At 46.5% G+C, this 27,575-nt stretch overlaps 1 protein-coding gene across 3 annotated transcripts in view; it reads left to right on the plus strand.

The window, feature by feature from the left end:
* The window catches only part of GPR50 (G protein-coupled receptor 50), a 141,248-nt gene extending 116,381 nt beyond the window's left edge, over nt 1-24,867 (plus strand). For 2 of the 3 annotated variants that reach the window (XM_072625727.1, XM_072625726.1), the window contains exons 2-3: nt 6,147-6,344; nt 20,833-24,867. In XM_072625727.1, the coding sequence (XP_072481828.1) occupies nt 6,158-6,344; nt 20,833-21,701 (1,056 nt within the window). In that variant the 5' untranslated portion in view covers nt 6,147-6,157 and the 3' untranslated portion in view covers nt 21,702-24,867. Of the gene's footprint in view, nt 1-3,818; nt 3,986-6,146; nt 6,345-20,832 lie in introns of those variants that run through there. The other variant, XM_072625725.1, reaches the window with a different exon arrangement.
* The last annotated feature ends 2,708 nt before the right edge of the window (nt 24,868-27,575 follow it).

A 27,575-nucleotide genomic window follows, 5' to 3' on the forward strand; every position in this document is an offset into this window, starting at 1 on the left:
AGACTTGATGAAGATAAAAACCCCAAATTGAAGGAAGGGATTGTACCAGATGCTCTCCCAGCCCATTGGGTACAGAGGCAAGAGAGCTGGACCCCGAGTAAGAGAAGCCAACCTCAAAACCATTGTTTTGCCATTTACTTGCTGTGTGATCTTGAAAAAGTTACTTAACCTTTCTGTTCTTTGGCTTTCTTGAGTGTAAAACAAGGAGATTGGCCCAAATCTTACCTAAGATTTCAATAAGCTCTAAAAAATATGGCTATGGTCAGTCTCAGCAGGCTACTGAAATCCTCTTAGCTAATTTATAGTCATTATTAAGATATTTTTACAAAAAAAATGCTCCCTAAAATGAGACTATACCAGCTGACTTACAAGAACCCTTTCAGCAGCTGGAGAATCTGAGCTAGCAATCTGCTACTTGTGTGCTGTGTGATATTGGCTTAGTCACCTAGCCTCTCTGGTCTTCATTTTCCTTATCTGTAAAAGAGAGACTGGAGTAAATAATGAACAACATACAAGACCCTCTTTCCTTCAGAAATAATGATTTCATGAAATCTGATTTAAGTTATAATCTAAACATCTTAATTTATGCTCATAATAAAAGTTTTAATTAAAAAATGTAGGGGTTGGACTAAATGTTATCTAAGAACCCTCTTAGCTGTGAAACTCTGATATTTTGAATTTAAATTAGATCACCTCATATAATTTTTAGCAATAAAAATTTTAAAATATGTATTTATTTACTTTATGTGATATATTTTATGTTATATGTTATATATATTTAGGGGAAATAAAGAAAGGATAAAGAGAGAGGAAGGGAGAAGAATAGTTGGAATAGAAAATTTCCAAGTATCTTTCACCATCTCGTCATAGCAGTCATACTCAGAAATTTGCTGTGTGATCTTGGACAAGTTTTCTAACCTCTCTGAGGGACCTTAATTTTCTTGACTCTAAAACAAGAGAATTGGACTAAAATGGTATCTTAGGTCTCCATCAGCTCCAAAAATGTGATCCTTTGCATTCTGGCTAATTAAATCCTCTTAGTGAATTTATAGTAATAATCAAAAGCTTTTAGGAAAAAAAGGAATCCACTTAAAATGAGATTAGACCAAATCATCCCAAGGTCTCTTCCCACTCTACTTCATCTCCTGCAGCAGAGTTGGCTGTGAATCAGTAGCTCTAGGCTCAGAGCATGCTATGCCATTTAGTTGCTGTGTGGTCTTGGGTAAGTCACTTAACCAGTGACCACTTAATCTCTCTGGGCCTCAGCTGCCTCTTGTGTAAAATGAAACCCTTGGAATAAATATTGAAAAGGGACCCTTTCAGCTCCCAAACTGTGATCTTAGGAACTTTTGCTAATTTGTGACAATAGCAAAAATTACTTAGCAAGGCAGGAAAAAAAAAAGAAAAAGAACATTAATATTCCTGATTGTAGTAGAGGTTCTCCACAACAGTCTCATTTTAAAACCTCTGGTTCAGTGGGAAGAACTGGATTTGGAGCCAGAGGACCAGGGTTTAAGACCTTTATGTTATTACTTATTTGCTGTGTGATCTTGGCCAAGTTGGTCACCCTCTCTGTTCTCTTCAGGTTCATTACCTATAAAATAAGGGAGTCGAGATAAAAGAACCCCATTTAGCTCTAGAAGTACAATCCCATGAACTCCAATTCAATTACCTTCGCAAATTGACACTACCATTTTTTAAATTAGTTTTTTCTTTAATCTCCAAGAAAGCAGACTGGAATAGATGATTTAAGGAAGCAGAAAGAGAACTGGAGCCAGAAATAGAAAATCTGGTACCCAAAGTCCTCTTTTCCTCTTCACTTGCTGTGTGATAAGTCACCTAATCTCTCTGGTCCTCAGTTTCTCTTTATGTGAAATGTCGGGGTAGGACTAAATGTTATCTCAGGCCTCTTCTGGCTCTAAAACTGAGATTATAAATTCTGGCTGATGAAATCACTATCTGATGTTTGGTAATAAAATTTTTATTAAGCAAGTAAAACAAAATAAAATGGAGGTGTTGGAGTAGGTTTCGCCTTAAGATACATTCAAGCTCTAAGGTCTGTGGCACATCTAAGACTGATCTTGAGTTTGAATTCCTGGGCTCAAAAACCCTGTTCTTCCATAATTTGCTGTGTGATGCTAGCCAAGTCATAACCTCTCTGGTCCTCAGTTTCTTCACATTTAAAAATATGGAGTTTGGATTAAATTTCTCTTGTGGTTCCTTACAAATCTAAAACGATGGGCGACTCTATTAACTCTGGTTAACTAAATCACCTTAGCTAATTTGTGATAAGACAAACTTATAAGGCAAAAACAAAAAACAAGTTCCTACCCACTCCCAATCATGGCGGTTATGTTAGGTGATCTCTCAGGATCCTTTTCTTCACTGCGTTCTGTGGTGGAGTCAAAAGAGAGCTGAATCTCCAGCCAGAGGATCTAATTTTAAAACTCTGCTTTGCCACTTGCTGTGTGATCTTGGGGAAAATATTTAAGGTCTCTGATCCTCACTGACATCGTTTGTATAAGGGGTGGGGTAAGAATCAACGTTGTCTAATGTCTCTTCCCAGCTCTAAGCTTATGATCCCATGAATTCTGGCCAACCCAATCTCCTTGGCAAATTTGCGGTCACATTAAAAATAATTAAGCAAATAATAAAAGAGAATTGGATTTTATCTCTAATACTTCTCTTCCCTCTGTCCCAAGTCCTTATAATAAGGCTAAAACTTTTTCTCAGTGACCTACTTTTTTAAAAATTTATAAATCCGTGAACATTAAAAAAAAATTTAAGATCAAAGGAAGCAATTTTTAATTGAAAGAATGATTTTGGGGTACTTTGGCACCACCCAGTATTTGGGAGGGCTTCCTGTTCACCCAGTCAGTTGGGGATTCTGTCTGGGAATGAAAAAGGACAAACATCTATTGGGGTAGGATTTTTTTTTTCTTTTTAATTCATTTAATGAGTTCCAAGTAAAAGTGGAAATGATTTTCTGAGCTCTCCAGAACTTGAATCCAGCACATCACCATGCCCCTTTTGGATGGAGGGTGCTTGAGGCTTCTGGAAGTTCGGGGTTCAAATTCTAGCTCTGGCTCCTACTGGCTGATAGAGGTCAAGACACTTGGCTGTTGGTGCCTTAAGCAGTTTAGAGACCAGCTCTCTAACCTTAGGAGGATTGGGTCCCATCTGAAATCTCCTGTGGATCCCTACCTCAATTACTTAATGATTTGGTAAAAGTTAAGCGAGTGGGGTGAGGTTGATGAGCCATACATCGGATGCTTAGTGGACCACCTCAAGTTGGACTGGGTGAATGTGGGCAGGGCATTGCACTTTGTGGACAACTACAGGGTACTGGGAAGAAAATAAGTGAGACCAAAAGCATGAAGCATGGGCTTCAGTGTGAAGGCGCAGGCTGCTCTGGGGAGGTATGGATACCTGACGCATGGCCACGGGAGTGGGGCGGGGCACTGCCTCCCCTCGACTCCTCCCAAAGCCTTTGGACACTGTTCGAGCTAGACAATTTTGGCAGCGGGACTAGCTAAGATGAGCCAGATCACATTGACTCCTCCATCCCTGGGTGACGGAGATGCCTATTTCAGGACCAGGAGCAGGCTTCCTGCTGTTAAGAGTTCAGGCCTGGGCTAGGATTGCCACTCACACTTCTCGGAAAGGGAGTTGGGGCTATTGCAGTCACTCCGTGGTCAGTTCTGCCGGGGTGGGGTGGGGGGGTGGGGTGGCCAAAGGTCTCCCAAGGGGGTTTAAGTGCTTACAGGTGTTTGGGAGGTTGCCCCTGTCATTAATTTTGATGTCGTAGGTGTTACGTCGGAAGTCAGGTGGTAAAAATTGCTATAAAAGCTCGACCAGCTCGGCTGGTTCAGTTCAGCAGCGATGTTTCTGCCGAACGCATCTCGGCTGCTGGGGGACTTGCTGCCTGCGGTGACCGGCGCCGCTGGCCAGGAGGGCGCTGCCTCCGGGGATTACAGCCCTTACTGTAAGCTTCGAGGCTGCGGCAAGGGGCCGCCAGCCGACTTGGGGGAGGGGACCGGGGGACATTTTCGGAGCTCAGCCAAACTAGCAGCGCTTTGCCTGCCTGCCTTCCAAAGCCCCTCACAGGCTGGCCAAACGGCTTAGCGTTTGCTGGGACTATCCCTGGCTGCGGCTTCAGAGCCAGGCGGGGGTAAAGGCTGGGGGAAGAAACTCAGATTTTTTTTTTTTGGTTGGATAAGAGATCAGATTTCTCTTCCTCGTCCTCCTCAAGGGGAGAAAGGGAAAGAGAAGCGGAGGGAGAAGAGGGATCCAGGGGTCCCCCACAATCGGATCCCGGACAAGCCAGGAATTTGGGGGATGGAGTGGAAGCAAGGAAATGAAGTCTGCTCTCTATATGATTTCTGAGCTCCGCTCTGATCCTGGACTCTCGCCGGTAAGGGACCGGCTGCACTGGCATTTTGTTCCTGGGGGCTCCGGGTCCCGCGGCAATGTTCTGGCATTTTATGCAAGGCGGCAGCTCCCTTTGGGGGACTCTGGAGCCCCAGCCATGCCCTGGCAGTTTATGCTGGGTGGCAGCACCTTTCCTGGGCTCTGAATTCCCTTCCCGGGCTCCACATTCCCTTGCCGGGTTCTTGGGCTCCCTTCCCGGGCTCCGGGCTCCCTTCCCGGGCTCCGGACTCCCTACCCAGGCTCCGGACTCCCTACCCAGGCTCCGGACTCCCTTCCTGGGCTCCGGACTCCGTACCCGGGCTCCGGACTCCCTTCCCAGGCTTTGGACTCCCTTCCCCGGGCTCCGGACTCCCTTCCTGGGCTCCGGATTCTCCCAGCTATGCCCTGGTACTTTATGCGCTCTTTACGGGAAGCAGCATCACCCTTCCCGGGGACGCGGTTGTCCCGGCCATGCCCTGGTACTTTATGCTAGCCGACAGTGCTCTTCCCGGGGTTCCAGAGCCCCAGCAATGCCTCGGCACTTTATGCTCGGCAGCAACTTCCCTCGCAGAGGCTCGGGAGTCCCAGCAGTGTCCCGGCACTTTACGAGTGGCGGCATTGTCCATCCCAGAGGCTTAGGAGCCCCAGCAATGCCCCAGTATTTTGTGCACGGCTGCATTGTCCATCCCCGAGGCTCCGGAGCCCGCGGCTCTTTAAGAACCGTGCAGCGCCTTTCCCGAAGCTCCAAAGCCCTGGTAGAGACCCGGCACAAAGTGCACAGTGGCAGCACCTTTTGTGGGGCTGCGGATCCCCGGCAGTACCCTGGCATTGCTCTGGTACGAGGCGCGCTGAGGCAGTGTCCATCCCGGGAGCCCAGGAGCCCTGGTAATGCTCTAGCACTTTGTGCGAAGCAGCAGCACCCTTCCTGGGAGCTCCGGGACTCCGATAGTACCCTGAAATTGCACTGGCATTTCGTGGGCACGACAATGTCTGTCCCTTTTGCTCCGGACCCTGGCATTCTGTGCGAGGCGGCACCGCCCTTCCTGAGGGCTCCGAACCCTAACACTGCCCCAGAAGCGTTCTGGGCACTCTGTGCCAGGGGGCACCGCCCTTCCTGAGGGCTCCGAACCCCGACACTGGCCCGGCAGCGCTCTGGGCACTCTGTGTGAGGTGGCTGCGCTCCTCCTGAGGGCTTGGAAGCCCGCACCCTGAGAGCGGCAGCTGCGCTTGTCTGGGGGAGGGCTCAAGAGCCCGCACTCGGTGCAGGCGGCAATGCTTATCTGAGGGGCTCTGGAATCCGCTCACTTGCGCAGCGGCAGCAGTAGCCTTTCACAAAGCTTGGGAAGCGCCAGTTTGTCGGGGCGCTGCCAGAGAGCCCCTAAGCTCTCGCTCCTCTGACACCGACATGCCATTGGGCACCACGCCCTGGAGACAAAACCTTGGTGCCAGGGAAATTCGAGCGCTCTAGGGTTGGAGGCGGGAGCGTCTTCAGGCAAGCGGGTGGTGAGCAGGTAAAGCCTAAGGCAAAGTTCCCTCCCCAGGACGGACCCTTGGTGCTGACCCCTCGGAGGGAACTTAGGGGTACGAAAGCTCGAGGGAGTCAGCAGACATTTAGCAGCCCTCCCCTCGACTTGGGCGAGTCCGGGGAGTATTGGCTAGGGGCCGGGAGCTTGGACTGGGTGGGTGTGATGCTGGCGGTGGCGGCGGCGCTCTCACTCTGTCTCTTCTTTCCTCAGCTTCCACCACCATGGAGGCAGCTCACAATGACACTACTACTATCCCTGACTGGTGGCAGCCCAAGACCCCTCGGCCCCAGAACGTGTTCCTGACCAGCTTCTTGTCCTTGCTGCTTTGTTTCACCATCGTGATGGACCTCGTGGGCAACTCGTTTGTCATCGCTGCTGTGACCAAGAACGAGAGACTCCGCAACCTCGGTAAGCTGCCTGCACCCCGCTGCAGTCCCGTGTCCCGCGCCCCTGCTCCCTCCTTGGGTATCTGTGTCCCCCATCCCTGTGGTAGCCCCGGTTCCAAAGTACCAGCCACGCCAGGCTGGCATAACGGTACGCTGAGGAGACCTTGCAGAGTTAGCGCCCACCTGCCCGAGCTCCACACCACCGGCAAGCCTTGGGGTCTGGTAGTGGAGGGTGAGAAACGGAGTCTAGTAGGGTCCAGCCGGAGCCTGCCGCACCTTCCATGGCCACTCTGTGGCCGGGCAAATGCCAGAGTAAAGGAATTCTAACCGATCCCCATTTCAGGAGGGACACAGGGCTAGCTTGGGACGAGAGTGACCACAGGGAGAGAGAGAAGGCAGGGGCTGAGGCCACTAGCATTCCCGCAGCCTGCGGCGGCGGGCCCGTCAGTCCGCATAGCAGCCAGAGCGTCTGGAGCTTGAATCCAGCCCTGAGAGCAGGGAGGTGGGAGGGGCGGGTGTCTGGGACTAAGAGACACTCCCGAGACTAAATGTCGGGGTCTCTAAGCTTAGGGTCCTGGGGATCCTGAGTTGGGGGTGGGGGGCTGCCGTCCAGAGCTTGGACAGAGGCAGAGAGCTGAGCAGGTAAGTGGTGAGGCTGCCGAGGGTCTTGGGAGCGGCTGGCTACAAAGCTAGCCCCCAAGAGGCTTGGAAAAGCCTCTCCGTTCCTCTGGGGTCCCCGCACTCGCGCTGCTGGGGCTGGCAAAGAAGCGCCGCTCTCCTTGGCGTCCAGAACAGGACCGAGCCCAGGTAAGTGTCCAGGCTGTGAATAGACGCCGGGGAAAGGACAGGAATGTGTCTGTTTGATTGGGAAGGGGTCGCTAAGTCCTTAGAGGGTCCCAAAGCTGGGGGCAGGCAAGAGAAGTTGCCTGCCTGGGGCTGCCAGAGCCAAACACCGCGAAATTAATTAAGTGCAGGGCTTTGGGGAGCTGTGCAGAGCCAGGAAGTGGGATGGGTGGGGGTCGCCAAGTCCCTACCGGGGTCTGTAGCTTGGGGTTGGGAAGACATCTGGGAGACAGGCTCCCTCGCCTACGGCTACGAAGAGTGCTTCGTCTGAAAAGCGTCTTTAAAAAGAAAAAAAGAAAAGAAAAAGAAAAGAAAGAAAAAGTGTGTGACTGAAGTGCCGTGTTGCAGAGGCAGCTCCCTCCCATCCTCCTCCTCTTCCCCTCCCCCCTCCCCCACGGGACACTAAATTGGTGGGGGTTGGCTCCTGTGTCTGTTTCAGCTCTCCAGCACTTCTGGGAAAAGCTTCCGAGGGTCTAATGGGCTAGCCTCGGGTGTTTGAGTCCCCTGGCCACCACTCCTGGGACTGCAAAATGGGCACATTCACCCTCCTAGACCCGGCAGGCAAAAGTCAGGGAATACAACTAAAGCCTGCAGAGCCCGGTGGGGAGGGGGGCCTCAGAAATACACTCAGGAAATGGAGGGGCCACATAATTTGGGGAGGGGTCACAGTTCCCTACTGGCCAATTTGGTATCTGGAGCTGATCCTGTCCTAAGCATGGTCTTTTCTACAGAGGGGAAGGGGCAGAGCCCCCCAAATATCGGTAGGGGGTCCTTGCTAGCTACCCTAGCTGAAACCACACTAAATATCCCCTCCTCTGCAGAGGCGGAGGGGCCGAGCCCCCAATTATCAGGGTGTCTAAGTTAGTAGAGTCCTTGCAGGCTACTCTTGGGGGTGGAGAGAGCTCAGCTGAATCCAGCCTAACTATAAACTTCCGCAGAGTGTGGGGTACAGAGAGCCTCTTTCTTCTCCCCCCAGTTAAATGTCAGGGTGTATAAGTTGGTAGGGGGTCCTTGCAGGCTACTCTTGAGGTTGGACAGAACCCAGCTTAACCTAGCCTAAATATGTGCTGCTCTGCAGAAGAGAGGGGCAGTGTCCCCCCTCCCCCAGTAAATGTCTGGGTGTCAAAGTTGGTAAGGGGTCTCTGTAGGCTACCCTTGGGGTTAAAAGGAACCTAAGTATGGACTCCTCTGTAGAGGAGATCTGAGAGATCTTCTTCCAGTAAATTTCAGAGTGCCTAGGTGGTAGGGGGTCCTTCACTGTCCTTGCCTGGTGTGGGAGAGAGCCCAGGTAAATGCAGAGTTAAATCCAGCCTAAAGATGAACCTTACTGAAAGAGGCTGTGATCCCTCCCCCTAGTAAATGTGGGGGTGAAGTTGGTTTAAGGGCCCTTTGTGGAACCCCACTGCCCTCCTAAGATGGCAGATGAGTGTCAGGTTGCCAGGGCTATATCTAGGCTGCTGACCCAGTGCCTCCAAGCAGGGAAAGGGAGGGAGGAGTAGAGAGAGGGTGAGACTATCCATTCATAGCAATCCCCTGTGGAATGAGGGACTGTAAAGAGCAGGGTTTAGGGGCTAGGTGAGTATAGGTGCTACCTGGTGTAGAAATTTGGGAAAGCTCAAAATAAATGCTTGTTTTGGGGTTCCCAGTATTTGGGGGGGGGGTGAAGCAGGCTACAAACTAAATGCCTTCTAAGCTCCTTTCCAGCTCTAAAACAATGATGATGACAACCTGGGAACTCAGCAGAGCTGTGGGGCAAGGGAGGTGAGCAGTTACAACAATGGGTTTATAGGGTACAGTTGGCAAGGAAAGAGGGGGGGATCTAATGGCCATGCGGAGGGAGCAAAGTGGCTGGATTTCCCTAGGGAGGCCAATGAGAACACTCAGCCAGTGCACCAAGGCACGCACCTAGCTTTGATTGGCTAGTCCCAGCATGGCTGGCAGATGATGCCCTGAGTGGGCACACCCTGATGCAGTGTCTGGCCATTTTGGGGAAATGAATTATCCCCTTCCCTCAGTGGCCATGGCCAAGTCACAGTGGCTAGGGTAGGGCAGACAACCATGCCACCGAATTGGAGATGCCAGGAGCCAAGCAAAGGTTTGGGGGAGGAGGGATGGAGCCTTGCAAGAGTCTGTGAGGAAGCGGGCATTTCTGTGTCTGGACGTGAGCTGAATACAGGGCAGTGCTGCAAGTGGCAGGGTGCTTAGCATTTTACCCAGCCATCTGACAGAAAAGGACACTGAGGCTCATGCCATGTAAGATGGCAGTGGGGATGAGTCCCCTCTTCTAGGGTACTTGTCTAAGTGGGCTCTACTCTCTGAGCCTAAGAGTAGGGAAGGGAGGCTCTGCTTATCACAGCCCCCAGCTCTAAATGCAGTGATAGTGCCACCTGATTAGTGCCAGGGACTTATGCCTAGGCAGGAGCATGAGGAGCCCCAGTAAAAACCAGAGGAGTGGGCCAAATCCCCTTCCCCCACCCAGGCACAGCTGCAAGGCCCTTGAGCTGGGCTGAGCAGCAGCAGGGAGTGGAGTTGTAGGGGGTAGAGGAACCGGCGCTGGGAATTAGTGACGACTGCCCGTTAGGAGGAAGGCTGTTAGCCAAGGCACAGCTGCCAACAAGCCTTGCCACTGAAATGAATGAACTGAAAAGCTGCCCAGACGGGGGCAGAATCTTCCCAGAAAAGAGACCAGCCTTGGCTCTTGTTCCAACTTCTGGGAAGGTGGCAAATCTTAGCCCCCGAGGACCCCCTCCCCCCAGAGTCCCACAGTTCGGACCTTCCTATAGGACCAGGACCCTGAGCTTACTCCAAAGCCATCATGGGACTTGGTTTGCTTTTCTCTCTCTTCTATGCATCTGTGAGCAGTTCCCTAGAGACAGACCGTGCCCTTGCAAAACAGCCTCAAATAGTATTTCTGCTCCCCCAGGCCCTCAGGGGCACTGCATGACCCCCACCCCCTTCAGCAGAAGCAGCAGGCGTTCAGGGGCAACCTGCTCCTACTTCTTATTCTTTCATTAACAGGCTTCTGCTACAGTCACATAGGGAAGCAAGGCGCAGGAAGGAAATGCGATTCAACTCGAAGGGCATTTTGCGTTGTTAAAAGCATTAGCAACTAAGAAATAGACACTGAGACAAGACTTTCAGGAATGGGCAGCAATTTCATATTTTTTCTCCTTGCCCAGCGATGGTTCCTCGGGGCTTCATTTGCACAGCCGCTTGCAGCTTGCATCCCGGGCCGATTTTCCTAGCCTCTCACAGTTTTTTCTCTCCCTCCGGCTCCCTCTTCTTCTGTTACCCCCAGATGATGGTACTATAGCCTATATGACTGCCTAGCAACAGTCCTGTGTGGAAATCATTGCAAATAATGGGAACAGTACTTAGGGAAAGGAGAAGGTGACAAGGGGGGAGGGAGAAATGCATTTACTTGTTGATGGGAATGCTTTAAACAAAACCCTGGCTGGCCTTTCAAGACCCTGCTTTTTTGCCTTTGAAGCAGTAGGGGATGGGGGACTTGGGAGACATTGGGCTGGACTGTGAGACGCTACATGACTGCTTGTGGCTTGCAATATTTGACTGGTTTTTGGCCAGTGGAATGGGGATTAAAGCGGCCAGGATGGCTGCAGTGATGTAAAGAGTGTAAATGGTGCATTTCCCAGGGTTTTCTCTGGCTGCCCCCTGCTGTGCCCTGCTCTGCAGTCTACTCCCTTTCTCAGGCAGTTGCATTTTGGAAGCTCTAGCATAGTGGGGGGCCTTGCTCTTTAGGGCTGGAGGGAGTACAACAGTGCAGGGTGTACAAATTTGGGCACCCCTTTTTGGTGTGTGTGTCTGTGTGTGTGTCTGTGGAGATTAGGATTTGATTTGTTACCAGCCTAGGCACAGTTCTCTGCAACGAATTAAAATAGTCACCTGGAAAAAAAAAACTACACCACTATAACAAGTGGTATAGATGGCATTTAAATTAATTTTCAAATCACCACGAATTCAAGGGTTCTCAGCTTTCCTCTAGCTGTAAATCTGTGGTCCTAAGACAGAGGTTTTTAACCTGGGGTTTGTGAAGTTGTTTTTTATTTCTGGTTTGGGTTTTTTTTTTCTTTTAATATTTTGATAACTATTTCAATGTCATTGGTTTCCTTTGCAATCTTATGTATTTTATTTTGTGCATTTTAAAACGTGATTTTGAGAAAGGTTCCATAGGCTTCGCCAGACTGCCCAAAGGGTCCATGATACAAAAAAGATTTAAGAACTCCTGATCTAGCCTAACTCCCTTGTTTTATCGAGAGGGAAACTGACACCTAGGCATGTTAAGGGCGTTGCCCAAGGTCATCAAGCTAGTAAATGGCAGGGTTGAGATTCATACCTAGGTTCCCTGACTCCAGAAGTAATTTTCTTTTCTTGACTTGTATCCCCCAAAGTTCAGTCCCCTCCAATATATTAAAATATTAAGGGAGAAAATAAGGCCTATGTGTCAAGCTGTTTAATATAGATTACACATCAGTGAATTTTAAATTTAAATTTAAAATAAAAATGAGCTTTTTCATCCGTGAAAAGGACATTGTTTATGCCAAATGGAGCTTTGGGGCACCTCAGACCTCTTCCATGGGGCCCCCTAAAGCCCACTGCCCCTGCCCCCTCCTTAATTATAATCTGAAAAGGCTTTTCAGTCATTTGTTTTTCCCCCAGCAAACAAATGAATTTCTTGGAGGGGGGGCTTATTATTATTTAAAAATCTGTTGAGCTAAATAAAGATTGGAAAAAAGAAATGTGAGGGGACATCTTTTGTGAGGTTCTGGAATATCATGCCCGTTGTCAATGTGTTGTGTTGAATTTATGGAAAAGTTTTTAGTGTTTGATTAGTCTGACTTGCTCTAGATAGGGAAAGGTGTCGTTTATGTCCATGGCCTTTGGGGCCTGGGGTGGGGGGCAGGGAGAGGAAGTGTGTGCTCAGTTTTAACTAATGTGTTTAAGAAGGGTTCAGCAAGATGGCCCGCTGTGTGGTATGACCCTGGCGCCCCATGCGAACTGGGCTCAGCACTAGGGAAGCTTGTGTAAAAGCAGAGACGAATTGGAACTGATTTTGGTGGTTTCTTTCTTTTTTTTCCCCATTGAGTGATACGGACATCACCTCAATCCCTGTCATTAACTGTGTGGCTTTGCTTCTTGGCTTCCTCTCAAACCTCAGGCTGTGCTGTGAAATTTCACTTGAGCAAAAGCTCCCCAATCCACTTAATTGTTGTAGATGAAGTTGGCAGGCTGGGTGCAGAATGAATTGAGAAAATGCCTTCTAGGGAGCCAGCAACTCTCTTGTTAATGTATTGTATGGGAAACAAAGGCTGTTTCTGTGAAGGCAGGTCATTGGAGCTGTCTAGTCCTAGATTTAGAGCTAGAAGGGATCTCAGAGGTCATCTCATTTTACAGATGAGGAAACTGAGGCCCAGACAGGACTCCAGGTCTCACAGCTAGTAAGTGGCAGAACCAGAATCCTCACCCCCGCCTCCTCGCACCCCCTCCTCCCCCAGCTTTGTAGACCCCACAGCCGGGACTCACTTCTGGGTAGTTCAGAGAGGAAAGATTCTCTCAGGGCCAATGGAAAATAATATGGCGAAAATCTGACAAGTGCCTAGTACAGAGGATTTCTTTTTATTCTAGGGCATTTGTGTAGAGAATTGCTAATTCTAACCAAACCAGTTTGGGTTTTTATAGCCAAGGGTATAAAATTAGATCCCAGTAGAAACCTATCCACAACTTTAGAGAAGCTTGGTATTGAATTGTAGAGCCGGTGACATAGATTTATCTCCCACCCCCCACCCCCCCACCCCCTTTCTGGAGCAGAGTAGAAACTTTCTGGGCTTGCTTCTCAACACTAGCTTTTATCCTGTTGCTACATTTGGCATTAGGGCTGAAGAAAACTGGCATTGTTAGAAAGCCCAGTTTTTAGTTGAGGCAAATGTTTTATAAACCAGGAATTTTTTATTCTGAGCAGTTAGAAAGCACTTAGAATTGCTGACCTGCTGTTCACTCCATTTTATTGGCTCCTTTTATGCCTTGCAACTACTCCAAGAGGTAGTTGTTAACAAGAGCCTCTGGAGGGTAAGAAATTTGTCCACAGCTGCACAGGAAATGGGGAGGATTAGAACTCATTGCCCTCTCCTTTGAGGAAACTGCTAATTCCACTGAGTCCAGCTGTGCTTGAGCACAGCTCCTGGCAGGCCAGGGAAGACCAGCTCTCTGTGATTTGTGCCAGAATGCTTACTTAAATCATGCTTTGTCCCTTTTTGTTTCTTATCTTTCATTTTCTTTCTTTCTTCCTTCCCTTTCTCTCCTCCTCCCTTCTTTCAAACCTCCCTCCTTCCCTCCCCCTTCCTTTCTTCTTCCCTTTTACTTCTCTTTTTCCATTCTTTCCCTCCTCTCCCCTTCCTTTCTTTTTCCTTCCTTTTCTTTCCACTTCTCTTCTTCCTCTCCCTCCTTATCTCCCCTTTCTTCTTCTCTTTTCCCTTCTCTTCTTCCTTTCCTTCTCTCCCTCCCCTTCCTTTTTTTCTTCCTTCCCCTTCTTTCTCTCCCTTTCCCCCTTCTTTCTTTCTCTCCCTCCTTTTTCTTCCCTCCTTCCCCCTTTTTACAGTGGACTAGAAATATGAAGACTTGAGTTTGAGTTTTGCCTCCAATACTTAGTTTAGTAGCCTTGTGCCTGTGAACGAGTCTCTTAACTATTCATACTTCCCCATCTGTAAAATGGGAATAATGTTTACTCTATGTAACTCACAGGTTTGTGAGGATAGAACAAGAACCTGTATGTTACCTATTTTGTAACAAGGTTTTCAGGAGATTCTGACAGCCTTCAGGTGTAACCATAAGGTATTATATAGAAGATAACAAGATAAGATTCTTGCTTAATTACCTAGGAGCCTAGTCTCTAGATCTGGAAGAGAAGAACTCTTCATTATATAGACAAGGAAATGAGGACTAGACAGGAAAAATTTAATTTTAGTTTTCCAAATGGTGAAAATCAAAATCAACGTCTTTGCCTTTATCCATTTCCCATTTTTCAGTCAACAACAGTTTATTGAAATTGGTCAGATTGGAGTTGTTTGTAAGTGCATACAGTACCTTCTTATCTTTGTCTTTCTTTTAATTTGGTATTGATTTTGAACTTTCCTCTAACCAGTCATTGATCTGCCTGCACACAGACAGATGATTCTGAAATGACTCCCCAGTAGGTAACCAATCATTTCCTGCCTGTTAAGATATATTCAATTTCGTTTCTTGTGACATTGTTCAGCCCTTCCACTTAGCTGCAATTTCTTGGTGGTTTTTGATCACAGCAAGAATGCAATTAGTATATAAGATTGTTGGGTACTAGATAAAAAAATCACTTATTATGACTGGAATTTAAAGATTGGGTTCAAACTCTGACTTTGCCACTTACTACCTGGGTAATGTTGGGCAAATCACTTAACCTCCATGGGCTCTGGTTTCTTCTTCTGTTAAAAGGAGGGGGCTTGACTAGATGGTTTCTGAGGTCCCTTCCAGCTCCAAATTTATGAGCCTAATAATATCAAAAATAATATAATCTAAACCTTGTCATTTTTAGCAGTTTCGTCCTTTCACAGTCTTTGATCACGGAAAACAAACAAAATTGAATTCTCAGTCTCCATTAATTGAGACACAGTGTCCAGAATGAAGGGGAAGAGTGTGTGTGTGTGTGTGTGTGTGTGTGTGCACGCAAGTTGGCATCATGTAGTTGAAAGAGCACTACACATGGAATCAGAGTTGAGGCTTGGGTTTGACTTGTCTCTGACGCTTGCTAGCTGTGGACCACAGGCAAGGGTAGTCTCTGAGCCTCAGTTTTTTTCATCTATAAAATGGGACTGCTAACACCTCCCAGGGGCACTGTGAGGATCAAATGAGAGGTATGTAAAGCACTTTGTGAACCCCCTATCTGTCAACTTATTATATTTATCGTTCTGTACTTATTGTTTATTCATTCAAGTTGTTAATGGCTGTCCTGAGCAGGGTGCAGTCATTCTAAGGTGCATGGGCTCATTTCCTAATGGGCAGAGCTGGGCCAGAGTTGAAGGTGCTGTCTTGGGAGTTAGGGGTTCCCTTTCAGTGGAGGTCTCCTAGCAGAGGCTGTTTGACCACTTTGGTGGGGCCAATGCTAGAGAGAATTCCTGTGCAGTCAAAGGCTGGAGTCAACGGCCTCTGTAGTTCATGCTTTCCAGCTCTGTGGAGCAGACTGTCAGCCTATTGGGGAGCCCAGCCGAAGTCTACCTAATCATTTGTGGCTGATGGGAGACTTGGCAGTGACAATTTGTCCCATAACTTCTCAGAGCCCCCATTAAATACATCACCCTGTAGCTGCAATTTGCACCATCAATTGCTGTCATTTTTCTTTCTCACTGATTAATCTGCAGGAAAGATGCAAACCCGGGTTTTGCTTGGGTAAGCAGTAGCTGTGTAATTACTCCTTACAGCTTTACATCTGTTGTAGCGGTTTGTAAATTCTCAGCATGAAATTAAACCACCTCTGAGAGCTTGGCTAGGAAATGTTTTTAGTTGGGAGGTGCAAGAGCCAGCAGGCAACCTTGCATACAAGTAATGGCGACTGAGCTGCTCTCCCAGAGTTACATCCAGCTTCCCCACCCTCTAGAGAAGCCCCAGTGAATCATGTCCGAATTTTTTGCTCTTCATCTGCCTCAGGGATGAGAGATCTGTCCACAAGGCTGCTTCCTCCATGGAGATCTCTTCTTTGCTATAAGACAGTGTTGCGTGCATTCGTTAATGCATTTGCTCATTCAACAAACATTTATTGGACACTTATTGTGACCAAGTCTTTGCTAGATACTTTTTGGTTCACCCTCATTATCTTCCCCTATTTTTCCTTTTCACTAATCTCAAATGGGGGTCTTTTTTTTGTTGTTGTTGTTAAACTAAGAGAAAATGGAAACGTTGGAAATGTTGTTAGATTAAGCCAGGAAGCTCCTTGTCCATGACACTTGAACTGTTTTTTTAAACTGATTTTCAAATACAGAGCTCAGTGTTAGCTGCCCCCCTCTCATTCCAACAAACAGAACTATTGCTTCCCACCCCCACCCCCACCCTTTGAACACAGGTCTTTAAATGAGCAAACTCCATCTTGCAGGAATATTTTCAGAAATATCTCCTGACACTAGAAATTACCTCATTAAATGGTCATAGCTTTTTCCCCTGGAATTTATTTTAGCTGTGAACTGACAGCCACACTAGGGGCAAGTCACAAATTATGAAGCCTGAACATCCAGGACAAAGTAGAGTGTTTGTAATTAAATACACCTTCTGGTTATTTGTGTACGTGTCAATTCAAAGAATGTCAGAGCTGGAAGGGACTTGAGAGATCACCTAATCCAACCTTCCTGCCGTGCTTGCCCCCACAGGCCCCCTCCCCCTCCCCCATTTTGCAGATGGGAGAATCAAATGAGGCCCAGGGAGGGGGAAGGGACTTGCTGGGAACAGCTAGTTAAGTGGGAGAGCTGGGGCTAAAACCTGGGTCTGCTTTTTCTTTCTTAGCCCATTTTGCTGTCTATTCTACTTCCCCCACCTCCTCCTCCCCCACTAGACTGGGAGCTTATTCAGGGCAGGGCCTGGGACCCACTGAAGTCTGTGTCTCCCAGAGCCCAGTCCAAGTGCTCAGTAAGGGTATGAATGAAGAAAATCATATAGCAAAATTAATATGATACCTATTTAATGATTTGCCTACTTGTTACTAAGTTGTAATTAGGCATAAATGTCATAGTTTATGTAAATTTATGCAAAATAAATGGATATTATGAGCTTTTATGGATCCCTTTTTTGGGGGGTGAGGGAGGGAGACATGACTAGGAAGTACAGGAAGTTATTCTGAGGTCCCTCAGATACATGACTAGGGAGGACCTGGGCAGCCAGTCTTCCTTTCCTCCAGCAAGGGTCATCTAGGGATCCGGGAGCCACAATCTCTGCTGGTCCTGAGGTGTAGTCCTCTTTCCTGCTGGAATCAGGTTCTCATTTAGCTACTAAGGCTGTTCTGTCTAGGCTTTGTTGTTCCCTTAGGGAAGGTAATGGGAGAAAAGCTTCCACACACTGGGATACCAAAGTCTACCTTTCACGGGCTAATAGCATCTTGAGATTGGTCAGTCCATTCCCCCATTGTTTTGCAGAGGATCATGCTGAAATCCAGAAAAAGAAAGCAATTTGCCTAAAGTCCCACAGCCAGTTAGTTGGTGGCAACATCAGAGCTAGAATTCTCTTCTCAATTGCCAGGGTCCTATGTTGTCTCTTGGCCCAATCAATAAGATTCTTCAAAGAAAGACAATCAGGATTTATCAGCTTTGAAATAGTTATTTTCTACTTTATCATCCTTATCCCCCATCTAGATAGGAGAGTGTGTGTGTATGTGACAGAATATGATATGGTACAAAAAAATGAGCATAATGCAAGTTTAGAATCATGGGTTCCAATCCTGAATCTGCCACTAGTTACCTTGGATAAGACCCATCCCTTCCCTGGGTCTCAGTTTCCTCTTTTGTAAAACAAGCTTTGGCCCTTATTTTCTCCATAAAATGAAGAGGGGAGGGGTTTCAGACTAGACATCTAGAATCCCTCTATTCTATGGCTCTAGTCCCATATGAAGACCACTTTCTGGGTCCTGAACACTCTGCCTCAACTCCTGTCCTTAAAAATCTATTTAAAAATTTATCTATTTTTCCTTTTCTCAAGGATAAGACAACACTTCATAGGTTAGCAGGAAGATTTTTCCAGAAAAAACATTTTTTTCTGCACAAAATTAGTGCCCTTGTCTCCTATCTTTATATCCTTTGAAATGGTTTTTTTTTTTTTTGTAAGTGGCAGCTTCCCTGAAGAGCTTTGCCCATGCTAAGAGGACACTGCTTGCAGCCCCCCTGGGGTATTCATTGGGATCATGTAGCCCAGCATGCTTAGAGTCAACCCACAGCAAGGGCTATGGCCAAAAGTTGGGGAGGGTGGCTATCGGAGCTGAATGTGGAAGACTGAGCAGGCTCCAAAATCTAAAGAGGTTGCCATAAATGCATCAAGACTTAGTCGATAAATAATCTGAAGTGTGCTCGATGAGACTGAACCCTGTTCACAGTCATATGATAAACTAGATGGCTTTCCAAGAGCAGAGTCCTGATAATTTTTTTCCCTGGGACTACATTTTACAAGTTTTCTTCCCTTGTACCTCCATGCTGAAGGGCTCTGTCTTCTTCCCTGACCCACCAAAGAACTATTTTTAAATTTTCACAGTATCTCCACACCCTTCTGTTTTTTCTCCTTGGCCTCCATCTCCCTTTAATCCACAGAACCATTGTTTTATTCTGTTCTCCAAACTAAAAGAGGGTGACTAGATGTCTCTGTCGCTCCTTGACTACCTGTTGGGTAAATCAGCCTTCCTGAGGCCTCAGTTTCCCTTTCTGTAAAATTCAGGGGTTGGACTAGCTGATCTCTAAGGTTCCAACCAGCTCTGACATCCTTATGAGTCTATGTATTTGTAGTCTAAGCAATCTAAGATGGGGAAAGGATCAAGATTTCTGTTTTTGATGTTTTCCAGGAAATGGGAGAGAAGGCGCTTGTAGAAGTAGAAAGACCATAGTAAGAAATTCTGAAAGTCAAGACTGAATGTTTCAAAATCAAATGTCACCTTTCCAAACCCCAGAGCACAGCACATGTAACCAAGTAACTACTGCTTCTACTCAGGGTGATGAGGGCGTCAAAACAAGAGGGCAAACTACTGACAAATTACAAATTTTTCCAAATCAGTCTTAAAGCACTTTGCTCTCTTGCTGTAGATTAAAATCCTCTTCAGAAGAGTGACTCTTAGAACAAGAGTTAGTGACCTTGATTTATACAACAGAGCTCTGGTGGCAGTCTGGGTGCTGGGAATTTATTTCCAATCACAGAAAAGGGTAATATGCAAAAGATCGTGCAGTGGCCCTTGATCGATTACCAACATCAACCGATCTTTAATCATGCCATCGTTAGTCTGCGTCCAAAGGCTGTACTGCTTCAGTTGATGTGCCAAAAGCAAATTGTCTTATTGGAAGGCAAGCTTCACTTAACTGGTTATGCTAACCTTGCAGGCATTGCTTCAGGCTAGAAAAGGTCAAAGGGAAAGATATGTCACCGCCTCAGAGCCAACTTTGGTGTGTTGTCTAACCACGACCTTGTTAATGAACTGAATTGCCCAGCTCGGCAAAAGGCTTGTGAACCACCGCCACAATTTTGATTTCTGAACAAAGGAAAATTGCTTTGTCACCTTCCTCTCAAATGGCCCTTCCCCCAAGCAAAGGAAGATAACCATCTTTAAACACATAGAAATGGAGGGAAGGCTGTTATCTTGGGAAAGAGGACAGGACTGTAAGGAAGAATACTTGTATGTGTTCCTTGCCTACCATCTCTGGCTCCAGGCATCCTTAGTAAGAACAGTAAAGACCCCTGGTATCCTGAAAGAGTTAACAGACTTCTTTAAATGCCTACCTTTATCCAAGGAAGTAGCTTAGGGGTGCTATAGCCTGTAAGCCATTTTAACCGTAGTCTTTTCCTTTTCCTATACTTCCGCCCCATTTATAGCTGACCCCATAAAAAAAAAAGCTTTTTAAGAAAATGGCATCCCTAATGCTCTCTTTTGCAGTCATTTATCTCGAGTTATATTTTTGTCATTGTCTTAATGATAGTCCAGAGAAGAGTACAATCCTTCAGACTGCATGGTTGTGAATTTCATTAAGCCGCCTGGCTCTGGAGCTGGAGTCCAGCCCTGTGGCAGGGAGCATTCTTGATTTTGAAAGGAGACCTCACTTATTTAAAACTAGGCAGAGTTAATCTCTATTTGCAATGGGGAAAATTCTGAACTATGGGATGTCTGGGATGGAAACGGAGCCATTTTACCAGGGCCTCTGGAATGGCCAGGTTTGTCTTTAGTACCCTCAGTTCTCCTTTCCCTCCCCCTCCTCAAGGGCTCATTTCCCTCAAGCTGCCCAGAGCACTCCACTTCAGCTTTTTGAAAACGGGACACAATTTGACCTCAAAAAGTTGGAATCTTTTTTTTTTTTTTTGAGCACAGTTGTGGGTATATGTTTGAGGTCTAAATAGGGCCCATAGCCCTGTCATCTATGGAAATTGCCATGCTTGCCCATCCCATGTTGGGAGAGGGGAAGCAGTGGTATGAGACAGTAAGATGCACAGGATATGTGACAATGTGTACCAGGCCCACAGAACCTAAATGCTGTCAAGTTCACCAGACTAGAAAAACTTTGAGGATAGGATCTGCTCCTGCTTGGGACTGGATATCTGGTCCCTAAGGGCCAACTTAACTAACTATAGAGACAGAAGCTCATCACTGGAGGGTTGGGCACTAGAGGATGAATTTTGAGGGGTCTAGTACTATATGCTGACAGATTTGTTCTCACTAACTTGCAATTCCATTAGCTATGAACAAGTGTCTCTGTTTCTCCATAATTCTGTCCACTCTGAATTTCACTGCTTTCAATTTTTTTCTCTCAATATCCTTCAGGTCTTATCTAATTCCAACTGACCTTTTCTGTTAATTAGACTAACTCAATGAGATTTGAATGTTCTGCAGTTGATCCTTTTTCTTCCTTCTTCTCTTTTTTTCCTTCTTTGTTTCTTTTTTTCCTACCCTTTTCCAGGGAACGTCTTTGTAATCAGTTTATCTGTGGCCGACATGCTTGTTGCTGTGTATCCTTACCCTATGACCTTGATTGCCATCTTGAACAACGGCTGGACCATGGGAAAACTCCACTGTCAACTGAGCGGCCTCCTTACAAGCATTAGCGCTGTTAGCTCTGTCTTTAACATCATGGTGATAGCCCTCAATCGCTACTGCTACATCTGCCATAGCCTCCTATATGAGAAGATCTTCACTGGAAGGAATACCATCCTCATCCTTATCGTCACCTGGCTGATGACCATGTTGGCTCTCATCCCCAACTACTTTGTGGCCACCGTGCAGTACAATCCCATGGTCTATACTTGCAGCTTTGTCCACACTTCTACTGCCTTCTACGCGGTTGGAGTGATGGCCCTCCACTTCCTCATCCCCCTGACGGTAGTGGCATTCTGTTACCTGAGGATCTGGATTTTGGTCATTCAAGTCAATCATCGGGTCAAGGTCACCAAGCCGAAGTTCATGCTGGTTGACGTCCGCAACTTCATGACAATGTTTCTGGTCTTCGTCCTGTTCGCTCTGTGCTGGGGCCCACTGAATTTCTTGAAGCTTGCTCGAGTCTTCGATCCTTTGGGCATTGGACCACGTGTTCCAGAGTGGGTGTACATTGGGAGCTACTACTTGGCCTACTTCAACAGCTGCGTGAATGCCATGGTCTACGGAACTCTCAACCAGAACTTCCGCAAGGAGTACCAGCGCATCGTCCGCAACACCAAGGACACAGCCTACTACTTCGTTGTTGACCTGCAGGAGCAAATCCGTGAGATGAGGATGAGACGCAAGCCAACTTATGCTGGGGCCAGGCGCATTCAAGGAGACACTTACCTGTGAAGACAAAGTCTCACCGAGTGTCCTTAGTGATGGCTAAGTGACAGGTCCCAGTTCTAAGTTAGCTCTGCATACTATACGCTTAAATTTGCTTGATGCGCTGTACTTCTCCCTGCTCCAACACACAGTCTGCACACATATGTACACACATGCACCCCCTAAATGCACATGCATGTACACATATACTCGATATGAACCTACACACTGCACACATCACATCAGCAGGCTTAGAAGTACAAATTAGTGAGTGTGTTTTAGCTCATTGTGCAAATGTATCTTATACTTTGCGTAATAGTAGCATATCTTTAAAAATACATAATACAAATTTAGGGAACTCAAGTTCCCCAGTGTTTGCCATTCTAATTTCCAAGCTACTTCAGCTTTCTATCCGATTGATCTTCATTTGTCAGTGGCTCCCCACGCTAGTTTTCTCTTCCCCTCTTGTCATCCCTGCTCCCCCAGCCTCTTTGTTAAGTGGCTAGTTATCTCTCTAGATAACCAATTGATATACTTGGGGGAGCTCAAAAGAGAAGCTTGTGGTGAAGCCTTCTGTAAATGAAACATCTTTTGGTCGCATGAATATGACAGCATAGTAATCTGTTTTGTGAGTGTGAATTTACACATATTTAAGCGGGCCCACCTGTGCTTCAAATGGCAGTCACGGAAGCCGGTGAGATAATCCAGTACTTTAAATGAATGGCATCTTTCCTAAATTTCAGCTACAAAATATTACTCTGATGTCTACTGAATTCAATTGGGAAGCTCACCTCTGACTTAATTCTTAGTAGTGGCCAGTCAGTTGAACGGTGCTCTGAGGGGTTTGGAACACTTTCCCTAGAGCCCAGGCCTTCAGACAGAATTCCCAAGGGCAGACGGCATGCTGCTGCTCTTTCCTCCTGCTGCTGTTCTCCAAATGTCTGTCACAAGTGTTTGTTCCCCCACAGGTGGGGGAACGTTCTATCTACAGTTTCTGAACCTGGGGTGCCTGAACCTGAGCAAGTGCTGGCTTTCAGAGCTGGGGAGGGGCTAGGTTTTCCCGGAAAGTTAAGGTAGAGGACAATCCCAAGCAGAGTCAGCTATACATTCGTAATTGAATTTTGTAACCACAAAGGGCCCCGTCCATCTTCTCTTTCCCAGACTGGACATAAAAATAGAACAAATGAGATCATCAAATTTCAGAAAGAGGTTTGGAGTAGAAGCCTAATTTCAGGGATGTTCCACTGGGTAGTGGCCAGTCCTCCTTGGAAGTATCCCTCCCAGCTTCTGCCACGGGAAGATGTTAAGAGAGGCAAACAGCCCATTCTCATTCATCTCATCCATGTCCAGACTTTTACCACACACTTGACAAAATGGTAAAAATACTACTGAGGCATGTGGAATAAAATGCACAAAGAAAAGAAAAGATTGATGTCAATGGCCTTGTTTGGAGGGGAATAGGGCAGAGGTAGAGGGGGCTAAGAGATGGAAAGAAGGGTGCAGGAATGGAAGGCCACTTTGGGGGTGAGTGACGAGTTCTCAGGCAGAACACTGCTGTCTGATGATCTGAATGGGCTGACCAAACGAAGTGATTTTTCAAATGAAGGCCAAGCACATTAGATGCTGCAGGGAAGTAGGCTGGACAGCAGCACTGTAGGCAGATGCAGATCTGAACTTGGATTCGGCCTGAGAGCTGCCCAACTGGCACTTTTCATAGTCCCAGCTCAAGGCAATCAGCCAAAAAATTGGAGCATAATCTCCTTTCTTCACAAAATAGACATACCTATTATTATTTATTGCTTAAGAAGTATTTAAGGAACAGATTCTCTCATACATCTATTTATCTATTATTTATTGCTTAAGAAGTATTAATATAGGTCTTAAAGGACATATCTTTATTTATTACTAGAATGCCTATGTGATGAATTCTAATCTCTCTCTCTTGAACAAATCTTCAACTCATACTCACACTGGAAAAAAAATCTAGTTGTGGCCCACTGTTTTTCTAGTTAGATTTAAAAAAAATATTTTCTTAGTGGTTAAATTCATTTCTTTCCTTCAGTAAGCATTCTAATAAACAACCACCACGACACTCATCAGACTTATTCATTTGTCTTTGTACTTATGTATGGTTACTTTCTTTGTTCAGAGAAAATCAAGGCCATCTCAATTGCTAAGAGACTCTTCCCTCTAGCTATGGCACTGTTTGGATCATGTCTCTTTCTCATAGAGTTGGCAAGGAGTCAGTCTCTACTTAGGGCCAAGACCCCAAATCTTTCACTCACTTAAGGCCACAACCCCAAATCCACACTCTTCTCCTTCATCCAAAGGCTCTCACCTGGACAAATGTGCAAATTCACTCCTATCTTCTCTCTACTCCTGTGGATTTTCCCAAAGGCAGATGGCACTTTAATTAAGGATTAATTACAATTCTATACGAACCACCCACACTGGAGTCAATTCAAATGAACCCTATCTCCAAATGCCTCCTCCACCTGAACGTGAAGGGGGGGGACAAAGAAGACAAAGAAAAACTGAGACTAAGGTGACACTGTCCCAATGAGGCTGACCAGCCAGTAAGACAAGGAGCCGTGGATCCATCTGACGCAGTGGAAGAGTGTGAGAGAATCAGGACTTGAGTGCCACAAAACTTGGTAGAGGGAGATGTCACCCTTTCAGCTGGGAGAATCACCCAAGAGAAGCACAGACAAATGGCAGTCCTTCAGAAACCTTGCCCCTAGTCTGTACCACTTTGGACTCCAGCCCCTCTCTGGGCTGTGAGGATGTAGGGTGTTAATCTTAGTGTTTCCTAATGGCTTTCTTAGCTGCTGGGGTCCCCACTCTGACCTTTTTTCTCAGCTCTGCCACTCACTTTGCTGTCCCTGGACACTGAATGGCAAGAATTTTGAATAGTTGAGATGATCAATGGACAGGATTGAGAGATCAGCACCATACTAAAACCTAGATAGTGATTCTTTCATAAAAGTCAGGAGAGAATAAAAATTTAAATTTATTTAAAAGAATTCTATTAGAGTTGGATCTATTATATGAAATCATGCCTTAAAGCACTGGATTTTAATTATCTAACTGCCTTAAAAAGTGTGTGTTTAATGTAACAATAAAATGTATTTTCGTGGCATTAGAAAAAACAAAAAAAAAAGGTGTGATTGACTTCCTTGAAACACTTGGGATACTTGGGGGTAGGGAGGGCAGGGGTGGATTCTGACTGACCTGTTAGGGAGTCAGACTAGCAAGAGGAAAAATGGCTCTCAGATAGAAATATTTATTCACTGACTCCTTATCAAAGCTCTCATTTCTCTGGAGCCTTAGGGTTTACAAAGTACTTTCCTCCTAGTAAAGCCTATGGAGTAGACAGGGATTATATTCTCATCATCATTTTACATCTAAAGAAACTGAGGCCAGGAGAGGTGAAATGACATTTGGCACCCGAGTCAGAACTTGGAGATTGGAAGGAACATCAGAAGCCACCTAATTCAGCCTGTATCTTAGAACGAATCCCTCTGCCATATCAGATAACAAGAGGACCTCTAGCTTTTGCTTGAATACCCACAGAGAGGGGGCAACTCATTACGTCCCACACCACCCTATTCTACTTTGGGACAAAATTGGCCATCAAAACCTTTGCATCAATCTATTTGTCAGATTAGATAGACCTTGCAGGACCCTGTGGGAATAGAAGACTGGACTCTTGTGGGGTACGGAAAGGAAGGATCTGGAGCATGGTGGCTGAGGGTGGGTAGGCCACAAGTTCACAGAGCTAGGAGGGATTTTAGGGACAATTTAGTCTTGGAGTTCTTAACCTTTTTTTGTGTCACAGACCCCTCTGGCAGTCTGTTGAAGCCTATGGACCTTTCCTCAAAATGGTTTTTTTTTTTAAATGCATAAAATACAACGCATAGGATTACAAAAGAAACCAATTCTATTGAAAATATATATTTTTTAAAAGTTCACGGACTCCAGGTTAAGAACCCCTGATCTCATCCAATTCCCTTGTCTTACGGATGAAGCCTTGGAATCTGGGAAGAATCCAGGAAGGAAGGGACAAAAGTGGTTGATAGGGAACCCAGATCCCAACTCTGCCAGCGACAGAGGTTGCCTTCAACATGTCGGAGTCACTACTATCTAACTAACTGACTAAGTAACTAACACCACTAACTTGCCCAAGATTACCCAGCCAGTGATCGTCAGAGCTAGGCTGGGAACCATCACTGGGGAGAAAGCCTCACAGAGCCAGGGGACACTGTCCATCCTCTTCCTTTCAGCTGCTACAGCAGTCTTCCTAAGGCACATATCTACTCAGGCCACTCCCCCCCCCCCCCCCCCCCCCCCCCCGCTCAAAAGGCATTAGTGGGCCCCAACTACCTCTGTTAATATATCTAAACTCCCCTTTCTACACGCTATTCTCCAGCTAGACTATTCCCCCAAGTCAATATAACTCAGGGTCCAGTGCCCCAAACCTTGGGTTTAGACAGGATGGATTCAGTCTTGGACTCAGCCTCCAGAGAATTCTCTCTTACTTGCTTTGCCCAGTCTCAGAAGGTAGCTTGAATAAAGCTCATTCCTGGTCTCCACAGATGTGGGTGAAAGGGTGCCCCAGACTACGTTACCATTCAAACTAACAGTGTTTAGGACAACCTTTATTTCATCTCACGGAAAATACAGAAAGAGGCCCTGGATCAGTACAACCCCTCCCCCAACCCCATCCAGCCTTCTCATTCTTATGGGGGAGACTCAGAGACACCACCCAGTCTAAGCTGTACTACTTCATTCTTGAGCTCACCTTGGGGGGAGGGGGAAACAAGCTTGCAGCTGCTAGTGGGGCGACTGCCTGGCATTTTGGTGAATCCTGCTTTTGCTCCAAAGATGAATACAGGTCTCCAGCTAAATGAGCTCAGCTACCCTGAGGGCTTGGACTCCCTGGAAGTCACTAGAAAAGCATCCTTCCAACATTCTGGTGAGTCCCATTATCACCTTCCTCCCCCCTTCACCCAGGAACCCACACAGACACAGGGGTGTGGTCTAGCCAACTCAAACCAGAACAATCATGACATTCTCAGCATGAACATTATTTACGCCTCAGAAATTGGCAAAAGTTACAAAGTAGAAATTGATTTATTGTTTTGTTGATCATCTGGACTTAATTAAGAAAGTGATGGACAAAATCTTAATATCACAGATTAAGTTTAAAAGTGTACCATGGGTGCTTTTTTTTTCTTGAAGAGCTGGTTAATCAAACGCTTCCCAGCACAACCTTGCACAGGATTCAGCCTTCTGGTACTATCCTGTTCTAAGGGTCTAGACATCTCCCAGAAAGAAATCGCTCTGAGTTGCTGCAGAGGTAACCCCTTGTCCATCAGACCTGCATTGTCTTAATAATTCATGATACTCACAGAGGGCAAAGACCAGTATTTTGCTAGCCAATTCCATGACTTTGGCCTTTGTTACTTCTCCCAGCTCTAGGGCCCATTGAAGTGGTTCCCACTCTCCCCAAGAGGTGACCCTGTCAAGAATTCCTCTTCTCTTTTCTGAACAAGGACTCCCCAAACTCCTGAATTTGGGTAAGCAGGGCCAGCCTTTGTAATCCTGGGGTTTAGGAGCCCCCACCATTGAGAGCATGCCTCAGAGACTCAGAGCTGGAAGGGCCACTGTCTTTTCCAACCCACACCTAAAACAGAATCTCCTATGAAACTCAACTCTTGATGAAGGACCCTCTGGGGCTTAGGGCAGCCTGTCCCCCTTTCCCTATGGTATGACACTCTCAGATCCCCCTAAGGCTTCTCCAGGTTCCCTGTCTCCATCTCCTTTAACCAGTCCACATATGGCACAAATTGAAGACTCCTCACCAGCCTGACTGCTTACGTCTGGACATTCTCCAGCTCA

Source organism: Notamacropus eugenii, chromosome X (genome assembly GCF_028372415.1).
Source record: "Notamacropus eugenii isolate mMacEug1 chromosome X, mMacEug1.pri_v2, whole genome shotgun sequence".
Classification (NCBI taxonomy): domain Eukaryota; kingdom Metazoa; phylum Chordata; class Mammalia; order Diprotodontia; family Macropodidae; genus Notamacropus; species Notamacropus eugenii.